This window comes from Bactrocera oleae, chromosome 2 (genome assembly GCF_042242935.1).
Source record: "Bactrocera oleae isolate idBacOlea1 chromosome 2, idBacOlea1, whole genome shotgun sequence".
Classification (NCBI taxonomy): domain Eukaryota; kingdom Metazoa; phylum Arthropoda; class Insecta; order Diptera; family Tephritidae; genus Bactrocera; species Bactrocera oleae.
The window spans coordinates 91,235,689-91,252,352 of record NC_091536.1 but is presented as its reverse complement, the minus strand read 5'-3'; the positions used below and the strand labels follow the sequence as shown (position 1 = coordinate 91,252,352).

General features: G+C 36.5%; 2 protein-coding genes across 3 annotated transcripts; both read right to left on the bottom strand.

Annotated features, from left to right (window-relative positions):
• Nucleotides 1–656: 656 nt before the first annotated feature.
• Nucleotides 657–2,420, bottom strand: LOC106624741 (nucleoside diphosphate kinase homolog 5). The gene is made up of 3 exons (XM_014244512.3): nt 1,641–2,420; nt 1,498–1,586; nt 657–1,438 (listed from the first exon to the last, which is right to left on the bottom strand). The coding sequence occupies exons 1-3, from the start codon at nt 1,910–1,912 to the stop codon at nt 765–767; spliced, it is 1,035 nt and encodes a 344-aa protein (XP_014099987.3). The 5' UTR covers nt 1,913–2,420; the 3' UTR covers nt 657–764.
• A 145-nt stretch (nt 2,421–2,565) lies between these two features.
• On the bottom strand, nt 2,566–15,535 carry Sap-r (prosaposin). 2 transcript variants are annotated; one of them, XR_011394965.1, is made up of 13 exons: nt 15,323–15,535; nt 15,103–15,184; nt 8,678–8,960; nt 7,623–8,609; nt 6,697–7,014; nt 6,412–6,634; nt 6,235–6,353; nt 4,133–4,313; nt 3,722–4,069; nt 3,489–3,634; nt 3,283–3,424; nt 2,870–3,218; nt 2,566–2,810 (listed from the first exon to the last, which is right to left on the bottom strand). XR_011394965.1 is itself a non-coding variant. In XM_036356873.2 (12 exons), exons 1-12 carry the CDS (start codon nt 15,366–15,368, stop codon nt 3,214–3,216), a joined length of 2,880 nt encoding a protein of 959 aa, XP_036212766.2. In that variant the 5' UTR covers nt 15,369–15,535; the 3' UTR covers nt 2,566–3,213. The 2 variants fall into 2 exon arrangements, 1 of the variants encoding a protein (XP_036212766.2); XM_036356873.2 differs by having other exon boundaries at nt 2,566–3,218.
• Nucleotides 15,536–16,664: the final 1,129 nt, after the last annotated feature.

Sequence of the window (16,664 nt, the reverse complement as noted above, 5' to 3'; positions counted from 1 at the left end):
TAAAATAAACTGAAAGGGTTATATAATAGGTTAGGTTAAGAGCTCCTAACGATCCTAAGAACGATCTCACTTGGACAGCTTAGAATGCCGGTCCGTTGTGGTTACTAAAACTCCTAAATAGCTGGTTCACAAGATGAGATAAATTGTGCTCAGGGCGAGTAGTTCTCTAAATCTCTTGCGTTCTACTCTAGGCCAGAAGGATCTAGCGAACGCCTAGGAGCTGGTACCCTGTCAACCGATTCCACTGTGACCAGGCACCCAAACGAGTCTGATATTGAAGTAGCTAGATGCTATTTATAGTGAAAACAAAAGACACTACCTGAGAAACAAAAGACGCTCAGAGCTAGTATTGTCGCTCTTCTGTCGAAGTGAATGCTCACCTCCCTGAAAGAGGATGAACTTCGTAGGACTACGTCTACCGCCACCTTTATAGCAGCCCCTTCCGCGTTAAAACACTAAATTGGTCCGGTAGGCTAAAGCTAAGATTGAAGGAGAGCTCCTTACAGAAAACTTCCCCTCCAACTTTCCCTCTTAGCATCGACCTGACCGTGAAAGAGCTCACCGCGCCTCTTCTTCAGCGACCTGACTGACGTCATTGACTGACTACGCTACGTCTATCTTTTGTGCCTACTAACCCACTGTAAAATAGATGGAAAATGTTTTTTTTTCGAACAAATTTTGAATGCTGCAAAAGTATATTCTCCATAAATATAAAAAATTTAAAAAATATTATAATGGATGCAAGACATATTTACTTCAACCGCTCATTCGCCTATGGGGAATTGTTCCTCTTCAATTTCCATTTCGTTAATAACCTCCATATCCCTACCGCCATACGGTAGAACCTTTCTCAACTCCTCCTGATCGGCAATTATCTCAGCCTGCCACTGCTTTATGTGATCCTCACACACTTGCAAGCACATTTCATCTTCACATTCCTCATCTTCTTCAACCACTCTATTTCGTAGCAGCGCTACTTTTGGTGCGAAAATCTTTTCCGCTTTCTTACATACATCTTCCGTGCTAGCCTCAGCATCAGTACGCTCGAATGGTCGACAAGTCATACACGACGAACTGCTCATTATTGCTGAACCACCGGTAGATGAACATGAAGAGGGCACAGAAACATCCGTTGAAGCCGGTTCACCGCCAGCACCATCAGTATGAAAGACACATGGTTTTGTTGTAGTCGTTGCCAAAAAATTCACCTGTTGAGCTTTGTCTTCGAGGAAAAGTGCACTCTTAGCTGAACATACATTGCTTATAATTGGCAGCTCGGAATTTTGTAAAGTCAACCACTCGGCCAACTGTACTTTCCAACTCTTAGACTCTTCATTCGGTTTCTGTACGATTTCATATAGCTGACTAATAAGTGGTGCCATCAGAGGATCTGTGGTGAACTTATGACGCTTGAAAATCGGTATGGGCTCGGGAATATCTGTGGGGTGGAACGTAAATGTTACGAACATAAATTTATGTTGATTTCGTTAATTTTACAATTTGGAAATATGAAACTTATTTCGCGTGTCGCGCACTCGGCACCTTTCGAGACGTGCACATTGCGTTCCATTTCCACAGATGTAGTGCTGTAGAGTTTAAAATTGAATAACTTACTCAAAACCTGCATTTATAAAGCTTACAAGTAGCATATCATTGTGCAGATCAAATCATTCACAGCGCATTCCTTGGACAGTATGAAGGCTTCGCTGTTGCCCTTGGAAAGCAAAATAACTTGCAGCATGAAGTCTTTATCATCCGCCAGTGGTTTGTAAAATTCAGCGGCATACTCTGGCGAAAAGAGTATCTTGCGTTGACCTTTGATCATAAACTCGTGCTGCAATAAATGCAACAAGACGGGCTTGCGCTTATGCATGTAATCCGCCTTTATGATGAGCAGTGTATCTTCGAACATGATGAATATTAGTATGGGCTTCAAAAATACCGGTTATATCGAAGTATCGCGGATTCGAAAATAACAAAAATTGCTAGGAAATAAAATAAATTTCAAAATCGATAGGCAACGAAAAGATAGTGATGTTTTCACTAAAATAATTTTCTTCATTTTGATGCGAAAGAGATTACTTTCCATACATACAGACAGAAAGACTGGCATGGCTAAATTGACTCAGCGCGTCATGCTGATTACATATGTATATATTTTATAGGGTCTCCGATGTTTTCTTCTAGGTTTTACAAATTTCGTGGCAAACTTAAGGTACCCTGTTCACCCAGTGGGCTTCGTTAGGCGAGGTTGTTTATGAGAGAGTTCGTTACAAAACGGTTCCAAAAACTAAACGCTCTTCAACGAAACAAATTAAGGCAGCTTGTGGGATTTTATACAGCAATCTAGTGTTTGTACTAAAAACTTTTTCATTTGACGAGATTTACAAAATTTGGCATGGATTATTGTCGAAGACAGTGGTAAAATGCCCGAACAAATTTTTTATATCGCAAGCTTTCCGAAAATAGTTTTTTTAAAAAACTAACGTCTCAAACCCAGATCCAAGCACTTCTCAACTACATACTTTCCTATGTAATGCCATTTCATATATTTTTCAAAATTAATTTGGTGTTATTAAATTTTAAAATATTATTTATTTTTAGTTACTAATAACATTAAACATTCCACATTGGAAACAAGCATAGAAAAATCTTTTAAACCGAATGTGAGATACAGACTTTACCGTGACTTCAGTACTTTCCATTTCAGTATTGATATTTTCGTTTTAATTTTCGTTTTCATGCTCAACTTAGTGCCGCTTATTATATATATGTATGTATAAGTATATGTATTTATATTCTGCTGCTTACTACAATAAAAACGTAATATTATTATTATTTAAAAAATGGCGCTACAATATTTTCATACTTCAAATTTCATAGCCACATATAACAAAGTGGCATCATAGCGCATACAATCACATCACCTTAGCGCATGAAAAATATTCAAATATACTTATATTCATTAAGTGAATATTCAAAAGTGAAAATTTAATTATTTTTATAAAAGTAAAATCCACTGCTTTCTACATAAGTGTTGTAGATTTTGGTTATATATATGAAATAGAAAATAATAATGATTCACAGTTTTCATAGAATTTGAAGTAAGGTGAATAATAGATTATTTAAAAGAAGTTAAACGCATCACAATTAATCATCATCACCGTCATTCTATTTGTTGAGAAACTCGCGTTCACTTCGCAGAATCACTTCTTAAGCTGGAAGAAAAATGAAATGAAAATTTTAATAAAACTGCACATTTTTTCGACTGCTCACACTTACCGGCCACTCTGGCAAAAGCCAAGCTGGATTTTTCATCGCTGAAACACTTGCCGATTTTGGCGCAAATGTTCGTTTCGTCGGTTTCGCCATCGCGTGCAAGATTCAGAATGCTCTGGCCATAAGTGCGGATCATGCGGTTGCACTGAAATAAGGGACACATATGCTTAGCAAAAGTGTGAGAAAATTTAAGTAACACAGAAACTCACAATATCATAGTATTTGGCAGAGAGCACTTGGCAACCCTCCAAGAGCATATAGTATTCTGTAACCGATTCGTGATCCAAATGCTGTTTGAAATGTGGCAATAAAGCCGAGGTAGCGCCATGACAAACGCCGCACTCAATAACTTCATCTACAAACGCAGAGAGCGAAGAAGTGAGAAAGAGAGAGAACATATGTGCAAACAGTAATATTGTATAAAATAGCATCGGAAACCTACCGCTGACCACATCCAAGCCGGACATGCACAACTGTATTTGCTGACACATCATTTTGGGTGGCACGCTGCCGATCAAAGCCAAAATAGTGTTTATATATTGATCGATGAATTTGTTGCAGCTCTTTGTCACCGTTTTCGGCATTATTTTGCAAATATTCTCAACAGTGTGTTTAATTTCATCCTGTGTCGTTGCATTCTTCAATTCTGCCTCCAATTTGGTCATAACAAATTCACATAGCACGCAAGTTGGTGGATCCCTCACTATGTCAGCCAAGCCGGTGAGGCGATCATTTTGCCTTGCCTCAGGTAATACTACAACATCGTATTTGAGTGCCTCATCGATGTCCACTGAAAGAGTTTAACATATTTCTTTCTAATTACATTTGTTGTAAATATATCTGCTATACTTACAATCTTCTTGTTCACTCCAAAGACACAAGCCGATTTCGCGGCAAATAACTTTTGGCGCCATTTCCTTAACCAACAAATCAGCAATTTTATCACCATATCGGGCCACATATTTATGGCATTTATCGCGAATATTCTTGCGTAATTTCTCACATGACTGATCCAGAGTTTTTTTGATATCGTCCTGAAAATGTAATAATTTGTGAATAAGCATATTAAAATTAATTAAACAATTTTGTTAAGATGCTTTGAATAAAGCACATAATTTTTAAAGTAAACCTGAGCGAATAAATATATTATTATTGTTATATGGAATATGTACAGATTTCATAAATTTTTAATAAAAACAAACGTTAACTTCGGTTACACCGAAGACCTTCTGTCTGCATATACGGGAACTAGTCGCTCAATTTTTGAGATATCGATCTGAAATTTTGCACCCATCGTTTATTTCCTAAGGAGCTGCTCATTTGTCGGAACCGTTGATAACGAATCACTATAGCATATAGCTGCCATACAAACTGAACGATCGCAATGAAGTGATGGTATGGAAAACAACGGTACAATATCTCAAGAAATTGTTCTGACCGAACCACTATAGCATATAACTGTCATACAAACTTATCGATCAAAGTTAAGTTCTTGTATGCAATCTTTTATATTTGTGAAGGGTATTAATGTTTTTTTTTATTTTAATTTTAATTTTAATTTTATTGTTATTTATTATTTTTTTCTTTTTTTATTTTTTTTTTTTGTGAATAACACCATTTTTGCACTTGGCAATAGTCCCAACTATTCACAATATTGAATTCTCAAAGAGCACATGGTCTATTAAATTTTGTGTACTTAGACGAACACAGATGTTAAAAATCGCGAAACCAAACAGTCTCGATATTTTGACATTCTGATAAAAAACAAAAAAAAAACAAGTAAGGAAGGGCTAAGTTCGGATGTAAACGAACATTTTATACTCTCGCAAAGTCAAATAGTATACTCGTTTGAGATTTCTATGTGGATTGACTGATATTTTCGGTAGAAGGTCAACTATAGACACTGGGGTCCACATATTTAGTACTTAGGGGCTTAAACAGTTTTGGTTCGATTTAGACAATTTTTGGCCACAAGGTGGCATACTTTAATCGCATTATTAAAGTTTTTCCCCGATACAGTCATTGTTGTCTGATTTGCATAGTGGAAAGTGAAAGAATCAGATGGAATTTAAAATGGTGTTATATGGGAAGTAGGCGTGGTTGTAGTCCGATTTCGCCCATTTTCGCACTATAACATAAAAACATGAAAAGAACGTTATGCACCGAATTTGGTTGAAATCGGTTAAGCAGATCTCAAGATATGGGTTTTCACCTAAAAGTGGGCTGTGCCACGCCCACTGTCTAATTTTGAACGCGGTTCCTATAAAGTCATCTTATACCATCTTAGAGATAAAATTTAATGTCTCTGGCGTGTTTAGTGCTGGATTTATCGCGCTTTTAGTAGTTTTTAACAGTACCGTTATATGGGGAGTGGGCGGAGTTGCCACCCGATTTCAACTATTTTCACACCGTCAATAGAAGTGCTAAAAACATTTGCTTCTAGAGAACTTTGTTATTATAGCATTAGCGGTTTAGGAGATATGCACATTAAACCTATTAGAGGCGGGACCACGCCCACTTTAAAAAAAGTTTTAACTGCAGATGCCCCTCCCTAATGTGATCCTGTGTACCAAATAACAGTCTTGTATCTTATTGCGGAGCTTAGTTATGGCAAGTTATTTGTTTTTGATTAATGGCGTTTTGTGGGCGTGGCAGTGGTCCGATTACGCCCATCTGCAATACCAACCGTCTCACGGTACCAGGAAACATGTCTACCAAGTTTCATAAAGATATCTCAATTTTTACTCAAGTTAGAGCTTGCACGGACGGACGGACGGACGGACAGACAGTCACCCGGATTTCAACTCGTCTCTTCATCCTGATCATTTATATATATATAACCCTATATCTAACTCGATTAGTTTTAGGTGATACAAACAACCGTTAGGTGAACAAAACTATTATACTCTGTAGCAACAGGTTGCGAGAGTATAAAAAAAGCACTATCGTTCATACCTTGGTAGTGTGTTTTCCAATACGCTTCTCTGCAATCTTAATGAACTCCTCGCACAGCAAACAATTTGGTGATGCACCGAAAGCGATTTCTACCGATTCGTTGCTATCGATCTCATTAACTAATGGAAAACAATAGATATTAAAGCAAGATTTTACAACATAATCTTAACTATGTACCATCTTCACGGCTCTTCGCTTCCAAAATAATACCCAAATCATCCATTTCATCACCGGTAGTCGGGCATAACTTCACGGCAACACAGATTTCTTGTGGCGTAAAATCGGTGATCAACATATCGATCAGTTCGTTCGAATAAGTTTCTACAAAATCAACGCATTCGGTTTGAAGTTTTGAGGGCAAATGGACACACAAATGATCTAGCACATTCTTGATATTTGCCTGGAAAAATAAAAATAATAATAATTAAAAATCTGTTGAAAGACCGCAAATCCTTTGCTTACCTTTGATTTGTCGTTTTTAATTTGAGCTTGAGCTTGTTGAACAGCAAACAAACACAGTGGGCACGTGGGTTTGTCGCTTTCCACATTTCGTTGTGTTGATTGCTTGGTTGTTTCCGGAGCAAATATCTCTACGTCATCGAAATTGTCGTGATTAGCTGGACACATAGACAATTTAGGGCAAATTTCACGGGGATTGAGACCTTGGACGAGGAGCGCTATAACAGCATCGCCGTACATATCAATGAAGTTGTGACATTCACCGCGAAGTGTGTGACCCAAACGTTCGCAGACATTATTCACGAGATCTTTAACTTTATCCTAAAAGTAATAAATAGAAAAAATTGTATTTTTGGACATTCTTTGAACAAAATGTTATCGTGTTCTAAACGCACACTATGGCTTTTATTATACGCTAAATAGGTTATATTAAGTTTGCCACGAAGGAAACTTCCGAGACTCTATAAAATATATATATACATTATCAGTATGACGTGCTGAGTCGATTTAGTCATGTCTGTCTGTCTGTCTGTCTTATACGCGAATTAGTTCCTTAGTTTTTAAGATACCGAACTGAAATTCTGCACGCCTACATTTCTTCCAAAGAAGTTGCTCATATGTTGGAACCGCCGATATCGGATCACCATAGCATATAGCTGTCATACAAACTAATCTATCAAAATAAAATTCTTGTATGGAAACCTTTTGTATTTGACAAGATATCTTCACAAAATTTGGCATAAAATATTTTCCAAGGCAACGGTATAATTTCTGAATAAGTTGTTCAAATCGGACCACTATAAAATATAGCTGTTATACAAACTGACCGATCAAAATCAAGTTGTACGTTATCTTTTGTATTTGTGCAGGGTATTATAGCTTCGGTGTATACGAAGTTAACGTTTTTTTCTGTTTTATATTCAGCTTACCTCTGTGGTTGGTGTTGATAGTTCCACTTGGATATAGTGTAGCACATATTCACAGAAAGTGCAAAGTTCTCCGTTCTCCACTAGTAAACTCGGATTAGCAGCGCCCATCAGTGTATCAATTGGCAAGGCCATCTCGTGTATTTGCTCTTGTGTAAATTTCGGTTCGTTAGCGCCCAATTTACGTAGAGTAACCTTAATTTCAGCTGGTGGTAACGAGGGCAACAATGGTCTAATTTCACCCATGAACGCTTCCTCGTTACCCTTGGGGCATACACCAATCAAGAAACAAGCGCCACTAGCATCCAAATTGTTTACCAATGCATTATAGATCACATCATAGTACTGTTCTACCAAACTGTCGCACTCCTCTTTGAAACCTTTAGTTTGATTGCATAGACCATGTAAGACTTGTTTGAATTCTGTTTCGGTTGTATTGGCAATCAGTACGTCACGTAAATGTTGTACCAATTGTTCGCACAGTTTACATGGAATATCTTCACCCAAGTTACTGGCAAGTGCCACCGCATCCACAGGCTCTACAGGATCCTCAGCGTGTTTGTGATAATTGGCGGCGCACGAGCCAGACAAGTGACATATGCCAAAGGCATTGAGATTCTCCTTCATATGATTGTAGATATCGTTGAAATAGGTCAATACAATATTGGAGCAGGCATCGGAGAACGATGACATTTCACCGCAGAGATGCAAAATATTTTCCAGCACTTCATCGCGGTTGGCCTTATTGAAATTCTCTGCGATCAATGAACTCAAGTGATTGCAATTGCCACAAGTTAGCAGGTGTTGCTGCTGCTGCTGCTGTTGTTGTTGTTGATGTGGTGTGGTCGAAACAACTTCTTGGGATTCTTTGGACGCCTTGGACTCATCATCCTCCTCTTTTAATGTGCCATCCAAAGCGGATTGGTAATAGAATTTGAGTAGCTCATCAATATGTGCATTGTTGCAGAGGCCAGCGACAGAACAAACTTGCTGTAAGCGTTGAAAATAAGTAAAATATTAAATAAACATACATAAATATATTATATATTTGCGCATACATCTGGATTCATTTCTGAGGAAAGCGCCTCAACCAGTTCGGGCACAAAATCATCAGCCAACTTGTCACATTCTTTCTTAACAATTTTGATCGGTATGAGATTGCAGGAGCCCTCGAACACCTCTTTCAACTCCTCCATGGTTTCATTGCTGCGCAGCTGATCACGCGCTTGTGTCACCATATCTTTACATATTTTACAGATGGAATCATCATCGACCTCAACATTTTGCTTTTCCCACACAGTTTGTATGCAGTGACGCACGGCATGACAACCTTTAGCATTACTGTAAATTAAAAAATTAAATAAAACTCGATTAAATATTGAAGTATACCTCGTACAAGTATATATACAGAGAGATTTAATGCACTGCGGAAATGTGGGCATATTTTGCGCTGACAATCATTTATTATTGTTTTGTTTTGTATACGAAGAATATATCACGCATGTGGATATCAACGAAACGCTTTCATTGGATTCAGATAAAATTGCATTTCGTGAACAAAGTTCATATGCGAGCTTGTGTTTACTCGATATGGTTGCATACGTTCGTATATATGCGTAGAATTGCATAATTATTTCATTGAAAAATAAAAATAAAAAAATCAGGATAAGAAATGTAAAAGTGGTAAAAAAAATCAGTAGTCGTCAAAAACAATTCCGCGATGCCGTTTACACGACCGTCAGGTCTACATAATTGGAAAGGACTCGGATTTGTATCCCACTTTCCTAGATTGGTTCAACCTTTTTTATGTTCGAGAGAAGTTTGATCTCCGTATGCCCATTAGTGCGTGTTTGACCGCTGTTTCTTTACGATGTGAGAATTTCGTCTGGCAATTTTTAGCAAGGAAATAAATTGAACAATGAATCGTTGAAAATGTTGCATAAGTGTTATGGGGAGTCCACTTTATCACAAACACAAGTATTTGAGTAGCACAAAGTGAAGGTCGTGAAATCATCGAAAACTTGCCTGCGCACTACTTACTTTCACCGATGGGGAGGTTCAGAGTGTCATCAAAAAGGCCAAATCGTCTAAATCCATTGGCCCTGACGGAATAAGCATGCTGATGCTAAAACATCTAGGCTCGACGAGAGTAAGCTACCTCACCAAGGTCCTCAACTTGTCGATGTCCACTCTTCAAATACCCGATGTGTGGAAAGTCGGAAGAGTGGTCCCACTACTGAAACCTGGGAAACCCGCCAACAAAGGGGAGTCCTATCGCCCGATAACTCTCCTTTCCCCAGTAGTGAAGACACTTGAGGCCTTGCTACTCCCGACGTTCACTCACCACCTGAGTCTAGCAGATCAGCTTCCGAAAAGTGCACAGCACCACCACAGCACTTAGCGCCCAGATAATTCATGGCCTAAACCAGAAGCCATCCTGCGAGAGGACGATCCTCGTAGCGTTGGACCTGTCAAAAACTTTTGACAGGTCCAACACCCAAAGCTACTTGAGGACCTAGAACAATCAACGCTCCTTCCAGGGCTGAACCGGTGAAACATAAACTACCTGAGCGGTCGGCATTCATCCGTACTATTTCGAGGGAAAAACTCCAAACTTAGAAGAATTAAACAGGGGGTTCCACAGGGCGCTGTCCTCTCCCCACTACTGTTTAATTTATTTCTACATTTCGAAACTCCGCCAACCACCAGCGGGAGTTTCCGCAACCTCGTACGCTGATGACTGCACGATATTAACGTCGGGCAATGGAATCGCTATAACAACAACAACATGGCATGTGCTCAAAAGTAAACAACTACCTCTCCGACCTTTCTCGCTTCTTCTCTGCAAGGAGTCTGACACTCTCCCCCACTAAATCCACAGCGATCATATTCACAAATTGGACGAAGGAATACAGACTAGACCTGAATATTTCATTCGATGGCACAAAAATTCCGATAGTTAATAACCCTAAAATTTTAGGCGTAACATTGGTCAGTCTGTGCTTCTTCACTCCTCACACGACCGCGATAACTGCCAAAGTACAGAGCCGCAACAAAATCCTTAAATCGCTTACCGGCAGCTCTTGGGAAAAAGACAAAGAAACGTTGTTGGCAACATACAAGGCAATCGGCCGGCCGGTTCTAAACTATGCATCACCAATATGGTCGCCTGGATGTAGTACAACGCAGACGAAGAAGCTTCAGACTTGTCAGAACACTGCACTTCGGACTATCACGGGATGCCTCTTGATGTTCCCAATAGAAATGAGGCCCTTATGCTGCCGGTTAAGGAACATAACGAGCTCCTCTCCAAGCAGTTTCTGCTGGGGTATTTTCGTAGAAATACAAGCGGGGACTAGATAACCGTTACAGCAACAACAACAATATTAATGAAATGATGATAACATCGAAAAAATTAGCGATAACAGTGCTTGTAAATCGTCGTGTTGACAACAGAGAGATAGCAGAGGATGTCAACATCGCTTATGGAACGACTCAACAAATTTTGGTTCATGTTTTGGGTATGAAGCGTACCAATGCGAGACTCGTACCAAAATATGTGAATCTTTTGCGACCTGCAAACGACGTCGTGTAGAAGACGCGAAATAAATGCTTAACAACGTAGGTGCAGATCCTACTTTCATCAGACGCATCATTACGTCGAAACTGTCAAACAATCTAGCGAATGACGATTCAAAAGTGAACCGAAACCGAAAAAAACAAAATTCGCTGAAAGCCATTCCAGCCGAAGTTTATACCAGGTGTATGTAAAATTGGATTAAGCGTTGGCATACTTCTGTTGGCTCAGGAGCCTATTTTAAAGGCTTTAGTAAAATTTCTAATTAAAATACGTGAAAATTTATTTTTTTGCCAGTCCGGATCAAATTTGATTGCATTTTCTATTTACATATATTCTCCAGTTCTTGAATATAAGCACCTTGAATTTAGAACTATGTCACAATATTGAAAATGATAAACGAGTTTAACTAAATAACACATAAATCTTTTTAATATGACATCGTAGGAAAATATAATATAATCTATTGATAACTTCAAAAGAGTTCTTAGTAATAAAGATTTATTCGTTTTATGATTATTTAAAAATCGTAAAAAATTTTATTTCGAATTTGCGGAAATTTTAGCAGTAGAAATATTGCACACAATTGTAAACCTATTGGAAGGGTCTGGGTCTGGGTCTGCCCTAAATCATCTACGACTATTATATATACATATAAAATAGAACGTCTTTTTAGTTTTAAATACAAAACGCTCATTGCTGATAAAGCTAACGAACTCGCAGTTGATTAAAACTTGACAGTAATCCGCGCAGTTAGCTTCGGCATTAGTCTTTTATATTCCAATCTTAACTAAACTATAGGATGAGAAAACTTATAAAAAGTTGCCTATAATTGATAAGACATGAATACTGAGCAATATTGTACAATAATATCTATAAATAATAGCAATAATGTTAGTACAAACACAACACACACAAACAAAATGCAACAGTGAGGTCTCAGCATTGGTAATACATATATGCTACATAAATAAGTATATATGTAAGTAAAAATTACTGCTGAATATAACTAAATAATTTTGAATAGAACTTAATTGAGCGTACTTTAAACACTGTTTACTAATTAATTTTTGTGGGAAGTGAGTATGTAACGACGTTTAGGGATGCCGTTATAACCCACCCTTCATAAATAAAATGCAGTGAAACGCGTAACACGCTGTATACATGCATAAATGGACGGTCCGAAATCCTACAAACCAGCAGCATGCAAACACAGGCACTCACTTATGTATCCATATGTAAAACGTATGGTGTCAGACAATAAAAACAAAATTTGTGATGCACCAAAAGTACATTATCAACAAACACACAAAAAAAACAAGTACAGAAGTCAATAAATTTTCAATTATTTGCATTATATGACTGATTATTGACATATATTTCACATTTATTTATTCATATACCTACATTAAAATTTATATGTATTTATGGAAAGATCGAATGAAGTCAACCACAAAATTGGCGATTTTATTTCGGCTGTACAAATTATCAGTCCATAATAAAAATATAATAAAAATTTAAATATATTCATCTACATAAGTATGTATGTATCACTGCATAAACGTATTATATAACTTATAAATCAAATCAAACAATAATAATAACATTTATAAATTTTTTCGACAAAAAAAATCTTAAGAGCTTAGCGATATTTGGCATTTTTGTTACATAAATTTCCTAAGCTAATAAAAATTAATATTAATATGTAGACAAAAGCCTTGCAATGTGTGAGATCCCTGCAAGACGATAACACAAATATTTATACACTTATGCAAAGAATAATTAAAATTCCTCTGCAAGCAAATAACTAAAACCAGCCAAAAATGTATTTATGGTTTACTACAATATATATAAGTGCATAAAAAGCATTAGGATTGGTATATATTATATTAATTTCATATATAGTTATAAATTTTTCAAAAGAAATAAACTACAGAAGTCAAGCTATGCAATCATGAATTCGATAAATATAAAATTATTTCTTCCAAGTAATGCGAAGCCCAGCTTAATCAGTACAAAACCAGTGGCCATTTGCATTAGCTGCGCTAGGGCAGATAAGTTGGACGAAACATATGCAAAACAAATGATAAAGTGCAAATATGACAAGTTGAAAAGCTAGAGCTTCCTTTGAAAGCAGTAAAAAATGTGATGGCATAATTTCAATACATCAGACAATATATTTACTCATCTTATTTATCATGAAAACTAAACGGAATTGTATTTATATATTAATATAAATATAAGCTAAGAGACTACCTAAATTGATATTGGAGCTAACACAAGAATACAAAAGTTTGATTTTTATCGGGACAGTTTGAATGCCAGCTATATGATGTAATGATCCGAACTGGATGATAAGTATGTTGGCAGATTGTAGGGTTGCCTTGGACAATAATCTATACAAAATTTGGCGAAGACACCTGCTTTCTTCTGAACGTTCCAACTTTAGTGGCAAACCTAATATACCCTGTTCAAGGTATAATTAGTCACATATTTGGGCAGTTATATGAATTCATAATAATATCGTGCTTAATAAAACAATTTTCTTCTTTTTTTTAGTATAATATTTCGGGAATGTGTATTCATCCGAACACTATACGGCATATATATGAATTTTCTGTAAATGTTACTTGATAATAACAAATACAATGTAATTCAATATAAAACCAACTACATATGTATATGTATAAATACGGTTGTAGAAAACTGGGACGTAACATTGTAGTAGGAGCCTGCGTGCAAATATTTGCAAAATGAAGGTGTACAAATAAACGGATTCCACATGAAAAAAATATATATATACAAACAACAAAATAAAAATACACAAATCCGGACATCCACTTCAATTTGGTTTATAGTTTCAAGCGTATGCCTAAGACTTATGTCTTAGTCATACGATTCATTAGCGATGAGTAACGGAAAATGACTTATGTTTACACATACACATACATATAATCCAAGTAAAGGAGTGAAAAGTATGCAATATGAACCTAATTGCAAACACAACTAATTAAATTATAATCTTAAAGCGCCACTCAGTGAATGTTTTTTTAAAATATCAGAGAATAATGTGTGTGGTATAGCAAGTTTTATAAATATTTATAAAAGAGACGTCAACAAGTTTAATAAACTAAAATAACTTAGGGTTATCAGCTGCTAGCTGTTTGCTCTATTTTCTGTTAGTATCAGATTGTAGGAGAATATGGTAAATTGCAACGTAAAATTAACACCCGTTCGCCAGCCACAACAAAGACAAACCTAAGTAAGTGTGAGTAACTACGCGAAGCAGAACTCTTATCAAATATTTTTTTTGTTTCTTTTTTTCGCCCGTCTAAAATAACAAAAACCACACAACACATACTCCATATTTACAAACTTTTCGGCTGTAGGGTGAAGCCGAACAACAAAGGTATAATAATAAAAACCGAGAAATATACAAAATGGCTTGAGAAATTAGGAGAGAAAATATATTAACACACTCGCCATTTTTCTACCTATTAGCAAAACGAACAATGCTTGTGCAAAGCAGCGCATACGCCGGCCGTTCTGCTGGGAAAACCGATACGCTAACCTCAGGTAGATATGAGAACTCTTTTGTTTTCATTCGAAAACATATGTATTTACGAGTCGTGCAAACACTTTCGCAAACGTTATTGCATTTGTGGCTCTGCCGTTATAGCCAATTGTACGTCACTTTTGGATAGCATCCAGCGGCGCAATTTCTTTGACTACATTATATTGTATTTTTCAATTTTTGTTTTTCGCTTATCTTATTTCTTTACATCTCGTTTTTTGATGTTTTGATTTCGGCCATTGCGATAATCTTTTGCGTTTCGCAAAATTGTTAACACAATAGCTTGCTTGAGGAAAAACAGCTGACACAACAGAACTAATAGGTATACTTACGTTAAATTGCTGCACCAGTAACTGGGTCCCCAAGTGCATTGTTTCGCTCCTAGCATTGGTGTTGCATTCACAAGGAAGGCACCTACAATTGCAAGAATATTTTAGAAACGTCTTAAATACAAACATACGTGTAAGTCGTTGTTGTACGTGCGATAGTAAGTGCATATACTGCGTATTTGGGGAAGTTTTATAAAAAAAATTACTACTATTTCCCACTTACCAGCCAGAAGCGCGATTGCAGCGCTAAGTAAAAAGCTGCTACGCATCTTTTCTTTCCAATGTATAACGCCACTAAAATCTAACTTCTTACGTTATCAAATTCCACAATTAGAAAAATAGCTTAACCTTACAACACAATAAAATTTTAAAATTTATATTTTTGTAAGTCCGCCACCAAATAGATATTGAACTTTATTCGACAAATGATAGAAGATGAATAATCGAAAAATACAAGACAAAGCAAATTGAAATTTTTATTGTGGAATGACATAAAATTTGACAGCAGAGAATGCCGGGCGACATCTATTGTGGATCATAAGTAAGACTTTGCAGTGTTGCGACAGAGAACGTATATCATACGTTCTCTGTGCGAAATTGGATAGGTATAATTAGTTTTAAATTGATATATAATATTATTCATTTAAAAGGCGCTCCTTTAAACTGATATATTTTTATGCTGAATAATATTTTTTGTATAATTGTAGTATTACTATTATTAAAAATCATAGAAATATAACAAAATTTTAGACCAAAGACAGAGAAACGGCGGGGGAAGGTCAAGGTCAACTCCATCCGACCCGAAATTCCCAGGGTGGCCCGATGCTCTGCAACAACTTTTTGCATTCTATATACATCCCGGGCCCTGATTTTCACTGTACGGCCCTGTATAAGAGATGCAGTTAAATACCTTTCTTCTATTTGTATATGGAACCTTAAAAATTGAGTGGAACTTTGATATTGAGTCAGAGATCGTAAAATTCTTATATGTTCCCTGGTAGAGGTTAAGGTGTTATATGAGCTTGCAAGTCTGAAAAAGCGAGTTTTTTCTTTTGCATTTAATTTTATAATTAGATCAAGGTAATGTACATTTATAGAATTTAATGTATTTTAATAAACGGTGATTCATTTTTGATTTGTGGATTTCCTAGTTCCCACAGTCGATAGCCGAGAGTGTCTTTGAAAGAAGGGGTTTGAGGGTGAGGAAGAATTGTTGTTTAAATTTATCTCAAATACAAAAATAAAATAAAATATTATTACAACAGATAAATATAATATATGTGATGATCGAAGGACTAGTCAAAATTTTGCATTTTGACAAGATGTCGGTTTCTCAAAAAAGTCACTGTTTGTGGAAATATGTACACTTTAATTATTACCAATTGTTCTTCGAGTCTATCGGTACAGACTATTCGGAGGAATTTTCTTCATCAACTCTGAAAATAGTGTTTCGGAAAAACGTTAAAGCTATATTTGGTTGTCTAAGTTAAAAAAATTCTTAGAAATTTTCTCATTATCTCCGAAAATGTTTATTAATTTACATTTTTTGAAAGTACTCTCAATTG